We start from the raw sequence: 21,635 nt of genomic DNA on the forward strand, positions 1-21,635 counted from the left end.
TTTTTCGTTTATTCTGCTGAATCTCGAAAATCGGCACATGTTTGAAAATAAGCCATTTATCTTACCGTCAATTTGACGCAAATAATAAATGCATTTGTGTTCCATTTTTTTTAAATTCGTTTCAAACTTATATATATAGACGATGTAAGGCAATCACTATTTATAGGGCAGCATGTTAGCACGCTGGATAATATGCTTACAGACTGTGTACAAATTGGTGTTTTGTTTGCTCATATTTCATCAAAATTGTTGTTGTTTTTTCATTTCGTAGTATTATTACTATCAAAAAGGAATTAATTGTCAAGATATGTACGTTAACGCTCTTACGCACGTGAGGTCAACCGCTTTTTACACGTTACGTTGTAGACGTCGTATGTTTACATATTACAATATAGGTACGAACATGAAAAGACGTATTCTTATACTACACTATTACAATTCTCGATATTGGTGCCGTGAACAAACTTCAACAAATTGGAGAGACTTAATTTTACTAGAGAGGGGCATAAATAAGTCATTTAACAATATTTGCAGAGAATTAAAGTCGCTAAACAAGATCAAACGCCAACAGCATTCAACACGATCTTACAGAGCATCCGTCTGAAGTTGCAAAATGTCAAAGACATTGATCAGAAAAATATTGAGATTATTCAACTTTCTGATATTGAAAATGAGATTCTGCAGACACAAGAATATACACTGAGTGAAGACATTAAAATAAGTGGTTTGGAAGATTACAGAAAATGTAGGGGATACAATGCAGATATCCAGATGGAGTCTTATACCGACAAACCAGCGAGCCAACCCTTCAACTGTTGCCTGGTATACACAACTGTCCTAACCCAACAAGTACCGAGTTTCAACAATTTTGTTGAATGGGCCATTTAAACTTCCAAAATTATCGTTTCCAACAATGAAGGAGGCCCATTTACTTTCAAATGGCAGATTTTTTTGGGGAAATTCCCAAAAAGGAAAACCATCCTTACTAAAAAGCCGGGCCCTTCAACCCGGTTGGGCATATTTAAAAAGGGTTCCAAAAAAGGGGGGACAGGGGCAGCCTAGGCAAAAGTTTTGCCAAACACACAGATTCCAACCCTTACCAAGAACCGGGGGTTTAGGGGGGTTATTTATTCATGATTTTGACAAAAACAAAAATATCGTACACCATATATGCAAGCCTTATTTCAATTTCCCTTATCCGAATTTTACTGTAAGGCAGCTACAGAAAATTACGAAACAAGTGGAAAACATAAAACCCCTTTCAACCTCAAAAGGGCATACGGATTTAACCTTTTACAGTTTGGATTTTGGGAAACTTTTTGGTTTGAAATACGAAAAAATTTAAGGGGAAGGGAACACAGAAGCGACAGTTGACCTTCGAAATGCACTCCATCCAAAAAAAATTCAAAAAATTTAAGGGATGTTAAGGGGCAAACGAAAAAACTTTTTGTACTGAAAAATTTGGGGGCCCCCCACCCTACTTTTCTTTTTCATGTTCAAAACCCCCCCTAAAAACAGAAAACAAAACCAAATATAAAAGGGCCCCGATACGGGGGGGTTAGAGACTGGGGGTTTTAAAAAAAAAATTTTTAATGGGAATGACACCATTTCGGCCAAACAACTGTATCAACCGTTGTTTTTTTATACCCAAACGGGTTGAATTAATTTAAAAGAAACCCCCTTAAGGGGTTTTAACCCGCTTTGGGGAAATCAAATGCAAACCCAAAATAAAAAATTTATTTTTAACAAAAACCCCAAAGGGGTGGCCTTTTAATTGTAAAAAGGGGGGAAAATCATACCAAATTATCTGTGAAAAGTTAGTTCCGGCTCAAAAAGGTCGGAAAAAACAAGCCGGACAAATCCCTGTGTACAGCTATTTAACTTTCTGCGTTTCCAAATAAAAATGGGAATTTTTCTATTAAAAGAAGCTTAAGCCCGAAATTTGTTTTTTAAAACAAGGTTTAAATAAAAACCCAAACTAAATTTATGTTAGATTTAAGGGGGGCCCCAACGTTTTTTTCCATTTTCCTTGGGGGGAATTTGGGGGGGGAAAATTTTCATATTTCCGGGGAAATCAATATGAGATTTTTTCACCCTTTTTGTTTTTTGAGATTTTAAACCCAAATTTGGGCAAAACAATTTTAAGCACCGGTAAACAAAGGGCCTATATTGGGCCCAAGACGCAACGGGATTTAAAAAATTTTCCATTTAAGGTCCTTTAATTGTTTCCCCAAAAACAGTTGGCCCCTTTAAATCTCCCTTTTATGAATTTTCAATTTACCATAATAAAAGGTGCTTTTTAAAAATTGGCCCCAAACCCTTAAACCAAACCAAAAAATTTTATTTTTTTTAAATTCCCCCTTTTTGGAAAAAGGGGCAGTTTTCTGGCTTTTTAAAAGAAAAAGTTCGAAATCGGGGTAATTTTTTGTGACATGGGACCTTCGGGCCGGTAAGCCTTTTAAAGTTTTTGGGGTTTTTCTTCCCAAAAACCCATTTAGAAACCCATGTACATACAAAAAGAAATCATTTCTAAATTTCTACCGTCAACCCAGACTTTAAAACCCTTTAAACATTTTGGAAATTTGGGGTCCAAATTTGGGAAATTTTATCCAAAAAAAACAGTTCTATTTTAAAATTAAAACTTCGGGGCCGGGTCAAGGGGAAAAAGGTTCCTTTAAAGGGGAAAAAAATAAATTTTATTCTATGTACTTGGATTTTTCACTGAAATTTGGGGGAAAAGGCTGGGGGAAAAATTTTTTAAAAGAAATATTTAGTTTGGCCTTGGGGGGTTAAACCAGAAAATTAATGGGTTTTTAGCCATTAATTACAAAAATAAAAAATTTCAAAACTGTTTTGTTTGTTGGGAAAGGGGCTTCCTATTTTCATTGGAACCTTATATTAAAAAAACATCCTTTGAAAGAAAAAAAAAGAGAAATTCCCATTAAAAACTTTTTTGTCAAGGGTTTCCATTTGAGGGTTTTAAATATTAATAACTTTTTTCCCACATTTTCCCAATTTAATATTAATTCCCCCAAAAAGGGGGGTTTAAACCTTTGATTGGAAAAAAGGGGGGTTTTTCAAGGGGCCAAATTTTGCGGATCAATTTTGCCCGAAAAAAAACGTCCTTTTGGCACCCCAAAGGGGCCCAAAAAGTACCCCTTTACATTTTTCCCCAGGGGGAAAAAACAGAAACAGGGGGTAAAAATTTAATCATTTAAAACCCAAACCCCTTCCCTTTTTTAGAGGGGCTACGGCCAAACCAAACGCGGGAACCCAACCACCCAACCAAAATTCCCCAAATAATGGAAACCCTTTTTATTTTTTTGGGTCAGGCAGCAAATTTCCTTGCGGGGCAAAAAAAAGATGCTCAAGACCTCGGAAAATACAAGTAAATTTTAGGGTTTCCCCATTTTCCAAGGAAAACCTACAGGGACTATGGTCAACGCTTGTTAAGGTTTGAAAATTTTACCCCATTAAAACTTTTAAATTCCCCGTTAAAACATACCAAGCAGACTATACTTGTCGTAGAGCAGACGACACATATACACTTAACATCTTCGTCGATGCAACTGAACAGTCTTAAAGTACTGTAGCCTATTTATGCGGAAAACAGAAATTAACATTTGTTATAGCGAAAAACAGTATAGCACCTCTAAGAAAGTTGATGTTACCACGATTGGAATTGAAGACCGCTGTTGTAGGCTCTCGACTCGCAAGTTCTCTACAATGTACATGCTAAGTAGATGCAGACAAAACTTATATGCGTCAGATAGTCAGATAGTTCTGCATTTAATACAAATATCTAAGCAGAAAAAAACGCTTTAAGAAAACAGAGAGTTAGAAATAAAGACAATGTCAAATACGCGAAACTGGAGATATTGCCCAACCAATGAATACCCTTCTGATCTCATAACTTGTTGTATTTCTGCAACGCAATACAGCTGTAATGACCTCTGGATATCTGGACATACATAGGTATGTTATTCTTTAAGATGGCCTATATGGAATCGACAAGATAAGTTAGTTTTGACAATTATAATAATAACAAATGACCGCTATGAACTTCACCCAGAGAACTCTTTATCAATACTTGTCCCGGAAACAACACATGTACCTAGTTTACATAACATTATTGACATACTTTAGGTAAATTCAGCACATATTGAAGACTTCTTTGTGTAACGGCATATAACCGCCTCCGTGGTCGAGGGGTTAGAGTCGATGACTTCTAATCCAGTTACCTCTCTGGCGTGGGTTCGATCCCCGGGAGATGCTTTGGTAGTTTAGCGCGGAGGAAGGTAGTCTAGTACTGGTGTAACTCTCCAGGAACGATGGTTAGGAAACTACCCGCCTATATGACTGAAATACTGTTGGAAAAAGGCGTAAAATGAAACAAACAAACAAACAAGTGTAACGGCATACGTACTTAGATTTATCTGCTACTGCAAGTCAAGAACAACAAATCCTAAGGTGCCTACAAATAAACACTAATAAAACTACAAAATGCTGAGCAGTTATTGCTGAAGAGTTGTCAGAATACAACGTACAGTGATGAAATCTCAAAAACCTTAAATCTTCTAAAAATCGCCCCTCGACTCGTGAAACAACTCCAACTTTTCATAGATACCGGAGGACCTGTGCTGTGACGGAAGAATTCACAAAGCACCCATTTCTGACACGACAAAGTTTCTGTATCTACTTCCAGCAAAGCACCATCTTACCCAACTTATTATATTAGATGCTCATGAACGCCAACTACACGCCGGAGTAAGTGTAATAATAACATACCTAACATAAACATTTTTGATTCCGTCAATCCGCCAGATAGTTCGAGTGATAATTAGAAAATGCGTCATTTGCCGTAAAACAGATGGAAAACCATACACCGCTCACGGATCCACCACCTCTTCCCAAATATAGAGTTGACGATGCTCAACCTTTCTCAGTCACGAGAGTTGATTTTACTGGCGCTTTATGCGTAAGAGATAAAACTGGAAGTGAGACAAAACATACATCTGCATATTCACATTCACATCAACTAGAGCCGTACACTTAGAACAAGTTCCCAATTTATCTTAAGATTCATTTATTCAAGCATTCCGAAGATTTTGCAGTCGTATGTCCGTGCCTAAGATCATGATTTTTAAACAATGCTTCGACTTAAATGGCAGCAGCTAACCACATCAAACGCATGTCTGAGTCTGTTTCCCTGCAATCAACACTTAGTCACAAGGGTACACAGTGGCAGTTTATTCCTAAACATTCACTATGGTATGGCGGTTGGTGGGAAATACTTATTGGCCTGACAAAAACAACATTGAAAAACATTCTCGGAAGGACATACATAAGCTATGAAACTTTACAAACAGTTGTGACGGAAGTAGAAGCCGTGATGAATGACAGACCACTAACGTACGTCTCTTCCGATTCTTCTGATGCTGAACCACTTACACCAGCCCACCTACTTTACGGCCGAAAATTAACGACAATACCATACCAAGACGTTACCGATACACAAATTACTAACTCCAGGTTTAGTGATATCACATGTATAACAAGAAGAGCCAGAGTTCAGAAATTACTGATTGATCGGTTCCTGGAGAAATTGCGACACGAGTATCTCACCGCCTTACATTAACACCACCAGATGAAAGGAAACAATACTCAGACGATAATAGCTGGAGATGTAGTTAAGATTCATGACGTAAAACCACGTTCTATTCAATTTCCAAGTATTAATATCTTTATTAGAGAAAATTGACTTAAAAGACAGTGTGTTTTAAATGGATTGAAGGTGATTTTTTGATAACTTTTTAACAATATTTCAGAACGTTTTCAACACATTGTACGTGCATTTCATATCATTTTGCGACCCCCAGTGTCAAGATATGTACGTTATGCGCTCTATTGCGCGCTCTTATTAAGGTCTGCCGCTTTTTATACGTTACGTTGTAGACGTCACATCCTGTTTACGTTATGTTTACATATTACATTAAAGGTACGAACCTGAAAAGACGTATTCTTATACTACACTATTACGATTCTAAATATTAATACCATTAACGATTCTCAATATACGTCAAAAACAGGCGTAAACGAATTCAGATATATATTCATGCATACTAGTCTTAAACCGTTTGTCCAAGTTTTAGTTACTGGTCCATGAATTAATCTAGTATCGCCAACATGGTGTATTTTATTGTGTCGTGTTGTCCAACAATATTGACCTGGCACTTCATTTACTTTCGTTAAGGTCATTTGAATATCTATCGAATATATCGATATATTTGCTAACTTCACTAGTCAGTGAGGTGTGGTTTATTGGTATAGATGTCGGACTACCGATCTGAAGGTCTCTGATTCGATTCCTTACCATCATCACGTTATGATTATTTGTGTGTGTAAATTTACTTGCAAGAATTAATACTACAACTGGTTTTAGAATACCTTGTAAGTGGTGTTTTTAAACACAATTATATTTTATTTCATTACAGTATATTTCAATTTAAGTATTCGTGACATGGTGCAATCGTATAATTATGCTTTAGAGCATACACGCTATACAGGCAGTTACATATATTAAAAATACTATACAGATAGTACACAGAACAAAACAGTTTGCAATAGTTTCTTGAGATTTTGAATTTAAAAAATAGAAGAAAAGAAAGAAAAAAGTGCTGAAATAGAATTCGAACATACCAGTTTACGCGTCTACATTCTTCAAGTGAAACCGCTTTACCAACTGCGCTAAGTCGGATATTCAATTTTACCGTTTTAACAATTGAATATGTACGTTCATATCGATTTAAAAGCAGACTGTGACGTTTATGGAATAAACGGATTACAGGATCAAATGAACGAGTGCCAGGTCAATGTTTTTGGACATTAACAATAGATAAAAAAAAAAACAAGCAGATGAATAGTATTCGTTCGAGAGGAGAAAACAATCTGTAAAAAAAACTTTACATGATAGTTTGCAAATAAAATGTTAGTTTGTCTGGCATGTGAGTCAAATTTAAAAAGTATATCGATGATTATAAGTAAAGTTTTACCAACTTTCTTGACAACAGATACTCACTTGAAGTGTTCAATATATTTACTGGGTAATAAGCAAGCCCAAAAGATCAAATAAAAAAAAACATTACATTTGACATGGTTTATTTGTTTAAATAATTGTTTCTTTTTTAATCACACAAAAAGATTATTAATCCACTTCCGGTTTAACCAGAGGGGACTTTATTTTTACCCTCCGTCCGTCTGTCTGTCTCTCCGTCTGTCTGCCTGTCTATAAATGTTATGTTGTTTTTCTAACCGGTAGAGGACTTATGGATTGCTTGTAGTACTATGATAATTGCTTGTTGTTACTTATTTTAAACTTAATTTGACATTGATGTCATTAATTTGATATCAAATCTATTGATATTACTTGTACAAATTTATTAAAAGTCCTAGTTTTTTTTATTAAACTCTCTATAATTCCTTCCTTTTATGGGTGAGCTAATAATAATTTCATAACATAATGTCGTTAAAAACATGTATAAATTTCAAGTTATCATAGTATTCTGAATAATGAAGTTAATGACAAAAGGATAGAAACATCTATTTGTAAATATCGTAAAAAAATAGCTTATTCATTTGCTGTCTTGCATCGTGTCACTGTCCTAAAAATTATGTTGAGGTAGTCACAAAGTTGTGTTTTTCTTTGAGGAACTATGATTATACGGATTTACATACCTGCAGCAAATAGTTATTATAATATCTTATTGTATTTCAGTTATTCAATATAACATTTTGTAAAGACGACAAAAACATACTTTTGTATTAAAGGATTTGACAGATGTCATTAAATTGACTATTCCTGCCAACAATACATACGAAAGTACAGGGTATAATTTTCAGCAACTAGAGGATCTTCAAAGTAAGCTGATGCTTGTTGCCGGAGAAGCTAGAGAAGGACATGAAAGTGTCGATAGGTTTACAGCGGTATGTTAAGTTAAACGTTAAATTTTCGTTTGTAGTTCTACTGAACACAAAGATCTCAAAGGGGAGCTTTTATGATGGCATTGTGCCCGTCGTTCGTCGTTGTCAACATTTTTTAAATGTTTTTTCATAATCCTTATCCACTGGATTGATTTTTGACCAAACTATATACAGGAATGTTCCTTCGGTTTTTCTCTTCAAAAGTTATATACATGTTTTAGTCGATCACAGCTGGAACTAAAATTAGACTTAAGAAATGAGATCGTGAAAAATATTTATTGTCAGTAAGTACAGAGTCCAGAGCTTAGATATTTTGCATGTAGCACTTTCGTGTGTTCCTTTACAACTGATACATAAACCATGTCCCTAGAGTCAAAAATAAATCGCCCTATTGGTCATTTAGTTGATATAGGAAAATACGTTTTTGGTTTCTTTTAGGAAACTGCAATGACAACGGCTTTGATATTTGCCTTGTTGCATTGGTAAGTGGACCTATACAAAAGTACACAAATCATGTCCGTGGGGACAAAAATGGGTGCACCTTGAGGGTCACTTAATTTATTTACACTTTTATTGTAAAAAGTAACTTAAAAGTCATTCCTCCGAATAAAACGATGCAAAGAGCTTAGATATTTTGGCATGTAGCATCACCTTTTGGTCTTATACAAAAGTTGAATAAATATACTTTTGGGTACAAAATTGGCAAGCCCCAGTGTTCACTTGGTTAAAATGGACTCGTATTGAAAATAGGTTGGAAGTACTGTTGATGAAAGTTCAGTACCAAGAACTTATATAAATCATGCCCCTGGGGTCAAAATTGACCCTGCCCAAGGGGTCACTTTGTTAATATAGACATGGCTCACAAATGGCCCCACCTTTGGGGTAGCTTATTTTTCATAGACTAGTATAGTTAAATATTTAAAAAATCTTAGATTTAGAAGTACAATGCCTAGGGCTTAGGTAGTTGCATGAAGCGTATTTTTGTGGTTCTTTAACAACATATTATTTGTCACAATCGTCGTAGCAGACATCTCCATATTAAAAATATTGAGCTGGAGAAACAAATACATATCGTTTTTATAAATGATACGTTCCCCTATAATATCATAAAATAATGAACGTATTTTAATTTGTTTTGTAATAATACTTGTAAAAGAATATAAATTAAATCATGAAACAAAAAATAAATTTTAAAATGGATTTACTTTATAATTCGTTTTCTTATTCAGTCTGAATTATAGTTTACAAATTAAAACACAATCGCCACAGCTTTACCTTTTCTTGCATGAATCTCAGTTAAGCTGGGTCCATCATGACTATTTTCCAATTTTTCCAGAATGGACAAAAACAACAAATGAAATATTAATTTACTTCTCAGTTGTCGGCAATTAGCCTTTAATTTAGTATTCTAGATATTAAAATATTAACAGCATTGACATAATGCTCTTTCTTGATACAAAAAGTGTTGGCTTTAAAGCGTTATATATAGTTTCTACATATTTGTGTTGCATCTACAACGAAACTTTACAGAATTGATTGGTTGCTCAAGTAATTACCTATATTACACGTGTTTTTTGATGTTTTGCTGAATTATGGCTCGTCAATAAATAAGAGCGCTCTGTTTAAACGTTTCATGATAAAAAAAATCATAATTGAGTACAAATGAAATTTGGAGTCACGGCCTTTTTTTTAGTTATACCAACCATACAAACATCTTACTGTTTTTTTTCTTCAAATTTTTCTTTAGGTTTATTTTCAATTATTATTCTAACTTAAAATCAAGGTTATCCAGAATAGAAAGTGTCGGTCAGAGATGGAAAGAATGTAATAACGAAATAATATATCTTTCATAGAAGTTTAGCAAATTTGCACAATGACTGGGAATAAAGTATTACAGTACACACTTAACGTAAAAATCATGTTTTGCTTGCTTCTATATTTATTTACTTAAAAAAAAATAAGCAAACCACAGTTTCAGGAGTAGATAATTACTACAAACGTAGGAGCGTTTCTGCAATTTTGCCTTAAAAATGTTGAATGTTACTTTTCATTTTTGTAAAGTTACAGAACATACTATTAAACTATACTTAATTTCTTCTTTGCATATAAAATAAACAAGCTATTTAAACGTATTTTCGTTTCACGATTACCATATTCAATATCAAGTGTTTAAAGTGTTCATTTAATTATATAAGAAACATTTGAGTGTCACAAAAAGTTGAACGATAGTATTTTTACTTATCAAGCACCGTAATGAAATTATTATTTCATATTGTTTTTCTTTTCTCATTTTAGATAATAGAAGGCGTAATAAGACTCAGTGAAGTTTACATTAGACTAGTCTCATCGGGTTGTGTTTTGTTTGAAAACTTTGCAATAGAGACATTTTGCGAACCTAATCTTGAAACTCCTGTATGGGCAATCTTGCAGTTCAAGAATAAGACAGATGTTACTCAGCTCAAGGTGAGACAGCGTGATTTGTTCATTCATATATATTATGTTATTCTTCTGAAGATTCAACGAAATTCAGCGTTTTAAAGTGAACTCACGTGATTTCCCAACACAATATCGTTTATGTTTAATTTTTAAGAACTGCTACAAATTTAACGTCTACTTTTGAAGTTTTTAAAATACAACGCATCAAAGTATAACATTTTCTCATCTAATTTATTTCTGGCTTCAAAAACAAAATGATACGATAAAATAATTTAATAAACTTCAAATTAAAAACAAAAATATTCAAACTGTTTTTTTTTTTTCATTTTTTTTTTTTCATTTTTTTTAATGCAAGTGTCGGAAGACAGCGGACGAGAAATTAGAAGACATCATGCCGAAACTTTCAGAAGGAATGGAAATATGTCTTAAAGAGTGGATTGAATTTGTTGATGAAAAAAGAAAGAAACATGAACATTTGAATTACTTCACAATGAATCAACTGGTTTTTTTACAAAAGGAAATTGCTAATCTGATTGTGAATGCAACTATATCAGATAACGTGTTTCCCCTCTTGGCATATGTTAAGGCTGGCTGCAATAAAGGTAATTGTAAAACGGCACTGCTGTGTTTCAAACGCGTAAGGCCGATTTGGAAAATAAATCATATAGACTAGGTGATACAAAACAACTTCAATTTAAAATCTATCTTTATATGTTAAAATCTCTGAAATATCATGTTGCCACAACACAGTGTATCAGCAAAAAACAGACGAATTCATTTCACCGTAACATTTTCATCTTTTTGTTCGTAAGAAATATAATCAATACATTTTACCAAAAAATATTAGAAAAAAACTATTCCCTCTATGCATGTTTTTAAATCCTACTTAATTAAGTATTTATTGTCAAATATTCATTTTAATCATTTGCAGATGATATTGATGAAGCTTATCAATGTGTTACGAAGGAAATGGAAACAAACGATTTGAAAAACAATGAAAAACAAAATAGTAACACTAAAGAATCAGACGAAACAAAAAACAAAGATAAATCAGTTTTCATTTCACGATTGAGGGAAATCGGATTTACAGGAAAAATTATTCAAAGAGCATTGAAACGTTTTCCGGAATACAATATACATGATGGTAGGATTTATCATAAATATTTTTACTATACAATTGACTCGTGTCTTTTAAATATTTCCCCCTGAAGTGAAATATGATATGATGCAAATGTTATTCGTGAAGTATATCACATTTATGTTTGTTTTTAATCATAGGTAGATAGGTGACACGTTATTTAAATTGACAGACGTGAATTTGAAATTTTATCTAGTTTAATGTGTACTTAACACTGACAATTTCGAAATCATGTTAAATTGTTACAAACGTCTTTATACAATTCGTTCATAGAAAAAAGTAATATTCTTTCTAAATTCAATATTTAATTTTCACATAGCCTATTTTAAAGACATAATTATATTCAAAATAGCAATATTATGGTGCATGAAACTAAGTTTGAAAGAAAATGAAGACATAGCTGAAGAATCGGACGAAGTTTGGACAGTAGCACAGTATATTGAAAGTGCAATTGTCGACGACAGGTAATTAACTACAATTAAAATCGTCATTCGTTTCAGGAATATTATCCCTTTCCCTTTTAGTTACATTAAATGATACCAAACAAGGCAATATCTCTAGGAACAAAGCCTTTGATACCTTGCAGGTTTATATCTGTCTAGCTTATCTGATAGGTCAACTGATGAATAAGTGTTAACTCGATATCTGTCCACTTTGCGCTATTAAATAAATTGAAAAAATGTCAAGTAAATAAATACATATAAATCGAAACATTTAAAAAAAGTATGTTTGTGAAATGAAATTAAATGAAAATAGTTATTTTTATAACGCTGATTTACTTAAACGGTGCTTGATCCTTAAAATAGAAAAATATTGGATTCAGAGTTGCAAAAGAACATTACAAACCTTAAGTGAAATAATCAAGTGTCCTGTTAGAAGCAACTAGAATGATTTAGGCTCATTTGCCTTAAAATGAATTTGAATCATATGCTTATGACTTGCCTATTTGTAATTTCTCGATAAGCAATATAATAACATCGTGAACATGTTGTCTAAACCAAGACATATAGATATTCCAAAACAATAAACACATGCTATTTATATTGCAATTGATGAAATGCTTGGATACTGTTTGCTAGGCATAAAATAGTATTTTATATTCTATCTTCATCAAACACGAATATGCCAATATGATTAAATAATATTAAAATGCATGTCACATTTTATCGGATAAAAGTAATATGGTTACATGTATATATATATTTATCACATACCCATGCCGATTTTGCGACTCCGTAAAAATGGTATTGCACGGCCGTGCATATATTTTGACGTGACGTCATTAGCGTTATACAAACAGTGTAAATACGCGCTAAATGTAAGCGTTATACTAAAGACGCGTCAGTGAAAAAAATGACTCTTTTTCCATTTTAAACGGTCTTTATTTTTGGTGTGTGATATTAAATTCGTGTAAGTTGTTACTGAATTTATTGAACTCGCTGAATAAAATAATATTATGCTCGCCAGAGGGTCGCATGATATAAATTTATTCAACTAGTGCTATAAATTCAGTATTTAACTTACATTCATTTTCAATATCCTCTATATATTTAATATACAAATCAAAATTTTGAAATTAATGCAATATATTTTGCAATGACACAGTTTGACTTTTGCAGCGATTTTGACGACTTTGACAAGATGCTGCAGAAATTTAAAGGTGTGTGGAACAAATTTATCGAATCTGTTGAATCAAACCTTAAAGATTATATCAGTCTACATAAACTGGGTACGCTGCTGCGACTTTTGGGTTTAAAAGGTATGTATCGCTTGATACATGAAAATATACATCAATATTGTCACATTTATCAGATCGAAATGAATTCACAAAATATAACAAAAAGAAATAAACTAAAATTGATTAGGAAGTAGATTTTATGTTACACAAGAATTGCTCATGAAGTTACATCCTTATTTCATATGTCGGTGTAATAAATTCAATACAAACACAATCAATTTTAATCCTATTTATAAAAATATGGCATAATATAAAACAAATGAAACAATGGTTGAATTATAAATACATTTAATGATGAAATATGTTGCTTACTTTCTAAATAAAAGTGTACATTTGCGTCACATTAAGATATCATTATACCAAACATAATTGTTTATAATACAAATTATTTTTTGTTATTTTTAATATCTTGGAACATTAAAACATTCTTTTGAGATTGTTCTAATACTTTCAGTTGATTTAAAACTATAAGGCCAACATTATTTTGTTTAGTGAACTCGCGCAAAATTGCGTAGTTTTAAAGTACGCGATTCATCTGGCTCCCCTATCTGTGATTAAAAAGTTAAATACAAGTAAATCTAATGTCGAATATATATATATATATTTTTTAAACATTTCATGGACATTCGAGAATCATACACTTACAAGTCATGATCATATGAAGAATCACAATGCCAATGCTGAATATGTCAGGTTTTGAAAATTATTATGGCATGTCATTTTATATCTGACATTCTTGTTTTTGTCCTAGTTTTCCAAAGAGTTATAAAATATTTATTTTTACAACAAAAAAGGAAAGATACAATCTCTGTCAGACGCATGTTCAGTATGTCAATGTGGATGTAAGGAGTTTTATTAACTCTTGTTTTGTCACATGATGGCCCTTGATTTGATAAATATTCATCAAAATAAAATAATAATAATAAAAATGATAGCTTAAGCTTAATAATTTTCATTTGTAATTAGATAAACTGAGAGATGTAAAGAGCTTATGTAACTTAATTTGTAATTTCACTTGACAGGAGAAACAAATTTTCAAAGACAAATGCCAGCTGTTTACAAGGAAAATCAGCCAAATCTTGTTATTTGCCCAACAGGTATATTTGATATTATCGATACTGAATTATAATAAATTGTAAATCTTTTGTTTGATTAATATAGAATATTCCGTCATCAGAAGTTGACACTTTCATGTACTTTCAATTAATTATTGTTTCCCTTTTCCCGATTTGATGACGCATCAAAGTAAAAAGGTTTTCAAACAATTATGCAATGAAAGATTGTCTTATCCATAAGCTACACTGCAATTTTGATATTAAATGTGTTTATCGATGACTAAAAAGAACATTTTGTATTTCAATCTAAATGTTAAGTGATAATTACATAAATATTTCAGGTCAAGTTCTAAGAACTACAATGTCTGTCTATATAGAATCAGAAGAAATTAACTTTCCAAATGCAGACGAAGTTTTAATGTGTACTTCACAAACCTCTTTGGAAGAAGTATTTTGATGTTAAAGATATGTAATTAAGATGCACGCATTCAAATGAGTAAACAATAAAATAAACGTTTAATCTAAAAAAACACACACAAAAAAACAGAAACAAAAAACCCAAAACATATAACAAAATTGGAACAAAGAACGCTTTCAAAACAAAATTGATGCCTTATGCAAGAAATGATTGAATTTGCATATTCAAATATTTGCACAATCCTAATGAACTAGGGACACTTTCTAGTTAGTTATATATACTACACATTGTTACACAAAAGTTAAAACCTTCATTAATACCACTCACCGGATGCGTGCGGCTTAATAGATATATAAAATTTGGATTGTGTAATCTTTCTATCTGTTAAAATAATATGTTTTGTAACTCATTTTTCTCAAAAACATAATTTTTTGAGTTGTTATAAAAGTCATATATGCTTCCTATTAAAACACTATTCTTGCATTCTAATGGTGTCTTTGTTGGTATGAAAGATGTTGCTCGTTCACATTATTTCCTATGAACAGACTCAATCGAACCGATATCGCAGTTTTCATATAATTGGCTGATTTATTGCTGAAGAAGGATCTTTACTTTTTCAGTTTTTTGTATTTTATATTTTTCATTTACAGTGAATAGGTGTTTTAAAGAAACTATAACTTTTGATTCATTTTTTCTTTCTCATTAGGTTGACATTTTCTTACGCAGAGCAGTCTTTTTTTCTCGAGGAAAGATTCATTGCCTTGTTGAAGCAGATAAACTAGAGTTTGTTGTTTGTGAAGGATTGCAAGCAAATCTTCTGGAATACATTCGGAATGTAGAAAACAAAAGTACTATTTTTATTTTCTTGAATGCAAATATTCATACATTGTATCTCATTGTAAAAAAATGATTCAAAGAATTGAAAAAAAGAAAAGAATAACATTTGAAAATTTCAATGAGTAACATGTTTTCTATTGCAGCTTATAGACTTGTTATTATATGTGGCTCTGAAAACGAGCACACCTCTTCATTGATATCTTCTCTGGAAAAGTACCGAACGGAAAGAATGAACTTTGATACATCAGATGTTTCTAAAGTCATCTCAAGGAATCTGAAAGATAAAAGTGGAACAGACCTTGCAGCAGCAGCAGTACCTGTAGACTACGAAAAGTAAACTTTTAACATAATTTAAGATTTTGTATTAAATTTAATAATATACCTTTCATAACACTTGATAACATATTGCAACTTTCAATGAGTTTCCCTTGCATTTTTAAATTAAGATAAAGTATACCTCTTATTGTTAGAAAGAGAAAAAAATTTGAATTTAAAACATGTTCGACAATTGTCCAATTTGTCTTTACCTATATTTCATCTCACAACAATCAAAAGATATAATTATCACATATACCGGGACGACGCAGGGGTGTAAAAAGGTCATTTTATAAAAACGATATTATACAAATATAATAAAACTTTGACGTAACATCATTTGCATAATATACAATCATTTCGTAAAAGCGCGCTTATGTTAGCGTTACACTATAGCACCTTGTATATCCAGTAACGTAGGAATGTGCAAATAACGTAGGAATTGTGCAAAAGTAACGCAAAATTGTGCAATTTATTGGCTAAAACGAGCACCGCGATAAGTAAATGGACCAATATTTTTATTGAACACCAAACTGGAAGAAATGAGTTAGCGCATACGGTTGCTGAGACATTATACTTTAAACCTCATCAAAAATTAGGACTATGTATAAAGTAGAAATTGAAAAAAGAGATATATTACATAAACTATAATCTAGTGACCAATAATGTTCAATTTCTTGTGGTAAGCACTTAGTCAAGCTTTTACTGCTTTTCACAAATATGTCATCAGGTGAGCGTTTTGGTCGTCGTAGCAATTTGATATACACGACATACATGTATGGCACCATATGTAGCGTTATTAGCTATTCGGGTTTCAAATCAAACAATCATCAAACATTTCATTGCCAAACTTTTTTCTCGAATACTTAATTTCCATGTGTCTATAAAGCAACAAGATAATAAATTTATTTTTTAGGTCAAACGTCCGTTTTGTTAGATCTTGGAGGAGCGGAGACGGAAAAACGTTGTATAAAAAGCGTCGAGAACGAGAATTACAAGAAAAGATGAACTCTAAAGAAGTACTAAGTTTAAGCATCCCATTGCATGAACGGCAAGTTTGTGGCGATAACGTTGTTGGACGTCTTTTAGATCAAACACAAAAGCCAGGATATAACAAACCACGTCTGTTCCATAACGATGTAACAAATGATTTACTAGCAGCATGTACATTAATAACTCTATTTATTTAAAATGACCAGTCAGTGATATCGTTTGTGTTGTACTTTAATATATAATAACTATTAAATCGAAAAGGCAACTTTTATAGATTCAAACTTTTCAAAATGTAACAGTAGGTATATTAATACCACAATAAAAATATAGTACTGTAATATTTTCTGTTTGCTTAGTCGATACTAATTGTCTAGGTTCAATCAGTGTCATGCACAATTTTTATCTCTCAAATGTCTGAAAATTATATATTTGAAATACAGTTTTGCAGTATGTTTACAATTATCACCAATTGTTTCGAAAACTGTAGTAACTGTAGTGAGTATTTAAACAACAATACAGATGATCTGATCTTTCTGGTGCATTATGTTTATTTTAACATACCACAGTGTCCAAGGTAACACATAATTAACATTTACTCGCTAATCAACACATGTGTGTGCTCCTAATAAGGTCATTTTTCATTTCACATTCTAAAGTCCTCATTAGGTAAGTGTTAAACAAATTCTTAATTGTGATGGCATTAACACTCTATTGATATTCTGCTGTGTTTCTTTTGCCCATAACCGTATTTGGATTTTACTACATTTATAGTTAAGAATAAATCTGCTGGAGCTATGTAAGAAATAGCATCATACATTTTTGTTCGACAAATTCCGTACAACATTTATAAACTTTGTTATCCATTTTATTAAGTATAGTTTATACGAATTCATAATTCATACGAAATCATAATTCAATCTCCATTTTGTGTCGCCACTAAATAAAGTAAATATAGAAATCACCTCTCCGTCGTCTGTCTGTTTGACTGTTTGTCACAAAACTTGTCCGGACTTCTCCTAAAAAGGTACGTGTGCCATTTTATCAAATCTTTACAAGAATGATCAGTACCTAGTCTAGTTGTGTATAACATCCAGTTCAATTATTTTTGGCCTTAAATCGATTTTCCGAACTAGTCGTCTTATATCACCTATGCAATTTCAATGAAACTTTACGGGAAGCTCATTTTTATGTGTTTTGCCAGCAAATGGAATTTTGTCTGGATTACTCATCAGAAACTACTGGTGCGATTTCATCCAAACTTTGCAGGAATGATGAATACCAAGCAATGTTGTGCACATCATCGGCAATTTCTGGTTTATGAGTTTTGTCTGAGCTAAGGCCCTTTAATGATTTCTTATTTTTAAAGTTTGTCTGGACTCCTACTCTTACACCACTTATTCAATTTCAATGAAACTTTACAGGATTGATTGAAGCTCAAGTACTCGCACATATTACACGGGTCTTCTGGTTGGATGATTTTCATGGCCCTTAAAAAACATATTTTCCCTTTTACAATTTTTGTGGCTTATGCTTCATAGTAGGTTGCAACATGCAATCGGTTATCATGAGGCAACAGAAAGAATCACTGATCGCTCTGATATTACTTGAAATTATCTGAGAGGATACTGTTCCACAAGTTACACATAAGTGATTTTTTTCACTTTTTATTTAGTGTTGTTAACTATTGTTCATGACTAAGTTGTGCCTCGGTTATTTTGGCCTATTCTTGAGAAAAGTAAAAGTTTTACGTTTTTCCTTTCGGTGATTTGTATGCGTTTTTTTTGTCTGATGTTTTAAATTGCCAGTTCAATATACAAAACAGGGTCATAATAGTTAGACCGGCATTTTTCTTTCTTTAAGCATATCACCAGAGCTTATTGCTTGAGAGAAACATAAGCATGTTTTTCGCAAGGGTTATTTAACTTTACGTTGGAATGTCAGTCTTAAATGTGTGAGTGGAGTGTTAAAAGTCTATATAAATTCAAAATCGGGGGTAAAATATATATATAGTTAATTTCTTTCGTTACACACAAAACACATGGAATGAAATGAGTTAAGAAAATATGAACAAACATGTATCATTAACAATAGTTGGTAGTATAGAAAACATTTCTCAAAACAGATATAAAGCATGTGCTGCAATATATTTTCAAATCAGGTTGAAGAAGGTGTCGACTACTTGTTGTTTAATCTGCTTATACTTGGATGCTTAACCAACTCAAACGGACATGTTTGGAGGAAATCACCGTACGATTTGTATCTTGTAGAAACACTGGTCAAACGTTCTACAGGTGAAAAAGTAAACTTTCTTGTTACGATTTCTTGACTAATACGAAACGGTGGTTCAATAATGTATGTTTGCATTCGATTAGATTTTAGTTGGTAGTTACACTAGTCTTTGTAAAACACTATATAAGGAGACAAAGTATACCGTTTTGTCAATACATATTTGTATTGTAGATTTGACAGTTTCACACTAACAAAAAAAAAACAAAACAAAAAAAAAACATTATTTCCTGTTTTTTACGATATCTACTGGGCAATTTTCTGCTTGAATACACTGCTTATTCTATGATTTTATATTATGTTACAGTCACAGATGTTATGTCAGTTTAGCTACACTTCTACCTAGTGTTTCGCCTTTTTATAGAAACTTGAAACTTAACGAGAGTTGCAACACATCATATCTTTAATGACTTATCTTCAATTATTTGAACTTGTTTCTTCGGTCGTGTCCTTTTACTCGGATCACCTATGGAAAACATTGACACTACTGTCCCGGCGGCGATTGGCCTCAAGTCTGACTAAAAATATCTCGGGTAAGAAATGAGCTATGATTGCTTATTGACGCGTGCAAAAGTAAATCGAATTTAGCGAAAAGAAGTATATGATAACAACAACGGCATATGAAACCCAGTATAATTTTAAGAGAAATACAATTTGCTCTCTCTCTCTCTCTCTCTCTCTCTCTCTCTTCTCTCTCTCTCTCTCTCTCTCTCTCTCTCTCTCTCTCTCTCTCTCTCTCTCTCTCTCTCTCTCTCTCTCTCTCTTCTCTCTCTCTCTCTCTCTCTCTCTCTCTCTCTCTCTCTCTCTCTCTCTCTCTCTCTCTCTCTCTCTCTCTCTCTCTCTCTCTCTCTCTCTCTCTCTCTCTCTCTCTCTCTCTCTCTCTCTCTCTCTCTCTCTCTCTCTCTCTCTCTCTCTCTCTCTCTCTCTCTCTCTCTCTCTCTCTCTCTCTCTCTCTCTCTCTCTCTCTCTCTCTCTCTCTCTCTCTCTCTCTCTCTCTCTCTCTCTCTCTCTCTCTCTCTCTCTCTCTCTCTCTCTCTCTCTCTCTCTCTCTCTCTCTCTCTCTCTCTCTCTCTCTCTCTCTCTCTCTCTCTCTCTCTCTCTCTCTCTCTCTCTTTGTACGTGCGTGTGTGTGCGTGTGTGTGTCCGGGTGCGTGTGTTAATTTAAAAATGATATGATCTAGGATGGTTTATTGGAAGTAAAGGTCAGTATAGGTAAATAAACATTTACCTGTATAATGTAATGAATATGTATACTCTATGACACTTGCTTACTGGTAAAAAACTGGTAAGTATTTTCTACTAGGAAAGAAATTGTGCAGCACTCCCTACGTTTTACAATTACAAAGAAATAATTTAAAAACTTGCAAATTTGACATTCTAATCGGACTATGTCCTGTCATAGGGTATAATAATTACTACAATACCTGGCGTTAGTTCATCAATTTAATAGATTTTTAAGAAGAAATTTAAAAAGGAAACAAATATATTAGCTTTAACATACATAATACATACCTATAAAATTAGTTGATTAAAATTCATAAAACACAACATAACAACATAACAACTTACAATTTAGCGATGTAAACAAGAATTATTGCAGATAAACGATTTAAATCACAAGAATCTTACCACAGCGTCAAAAAGATAATAAAATAAACTGAATAATAAGGTATTTATCACAGAAGATTTTATTTAGTAAAAGATAAAGTTTTATGCAACTAGAAACTTGTGACAGATATAGACTTAGTGCTGCGAAGAAGGAAAGGTCCCTTGAGACTGGAAGAAAGAAAATGTTAAAAAAAAACAATGTAAATCTGTCTCTCCAATCCCTTCAATACAAAGTATAAGACGGTTGGACATACAAAAACGGTAAAAAAAGAGTTCGAGATACAAACATAGTTGAATTATGTCGGACGTATCCGTGAAATTCGGCTAAAAAGCATACGTTACGGAATCATCCGAATCCAATACAATACCAAAACAGATGATTAAAACAAATGACAATTAACGCATGTGCGGACTTAAAGTTATTTTTCATCGTCATATTGACAAACAGCGCACGGCAAAAATGAGCATTTAAGAAATAACTCGACCCATGATATGCTCCCTTGTCGGCAGGAAAATGGCTACTGACATTTTATCAACCTGCTGTATGATGACTGCAGGATCCTTATTATTAAAAACAGAACAAATTTTATTTTGTTTTATTCAGTCAGAATTGAAGGTGAGATAACATATTTTTGTAACAGGTGTAACTTTTGGTTAATAGAAAAGTATTTTCTGTTGTAAAACATTATGTTCAAAATTCAATTCTGAGACTGAAATAAGTCTATGTATATGTTTGTGTTTAGCTAGCAACTTAAGGTGCTACTTCAATTGAAAATTTAAGGTTTATACCGAAAATAATTTAAAGTTATAGACTCAAAATGTCTGAAAATA

General features: G+C 32.6%; 1 protein-coding gene across 2 annotated transcripts in view; it reads left to right on the forward strand.

The window, feature by feature from the left end:
* The window catches only part of LOC132741737 (E3 ubiquitin-protein ligase RNF213-like), a 35,702-nt gene extending 17,950 nt beyond the window's left edge, over nucleotides 1–17,752 (forward strand). The window contains exons 9-19 of one of the 2 annotated variants that reach the window (XM_060729990.1): nucleotides 7,828–7,983; nucleotides 10,276–10,443; nucleotides 10,772–11,018; nucleotides 11,348–11,560; nucleotides 11,907–12,018; nucleotides 13,174–13,313; nucleotides 14,315–14,389; nucleotides 14,689–14,795; nucleotides 15,472–15,613; nucleotides 15,746–15,935; nucleotides 16,834–17,752. In XM_060729990.1, coding sequence (XP_060585973.1) covers nucleotides 7,828–7,983; nucleotides 10,276–10,443; nucleotides 10,772–11,018; nucleotides 11,348–11,560; nucleotides 11,907–12,018; nucleotides 13,174–13,313; nucleotides 14,315–14,389; nucleotides 14,689–14,795; nucleotides 15,472–15,613; nucleotides 15,746–15,935; nucleotides 16,834–17,107 — 1,824 coding nt within the window. In that variant the 3' untranslated portion in view covers nucleotides 17,108–17,752. The remainder of the gene's footprint in view (nucleotides 1–7,827; nucleotides 7,984–10,275; nucleotides 10,444–10,771; nucleotides 11,019–11,347; nucleotides 11,561–11,906; nucleotides 12,019–13,173; nucleotides 13,314–14,314; nucleotides 14,390–14,688; nucleotides 14,796–15,471; nucleotides 15,614–15,745; nucleotides 15,936–16,833) is intronic. The other variant, XM_060729991.1, reaches the window with a different exon arrangement.
* The last annotated feature ends 3,883 nt before the right edge of the window (nucleotides 17,753–21,635 follow it).

This window comes from Ruditapes philippinarum, unplaced genomic scaffold (assembly GCF_026571515.1).
Source record: "Ruditapes philippinarum isolate M1 unplaced genomic scaffold, ASM2657151v2 ctg4365_1_1_1_1, whole genome shotgun sequence".
Taxonomy (NCBI): Eukaryota; Metazoa; Mollusca; class Bivalvia; order Venerida; family Veneridae; genus Ruditapes; species Ruditapes philippinarum.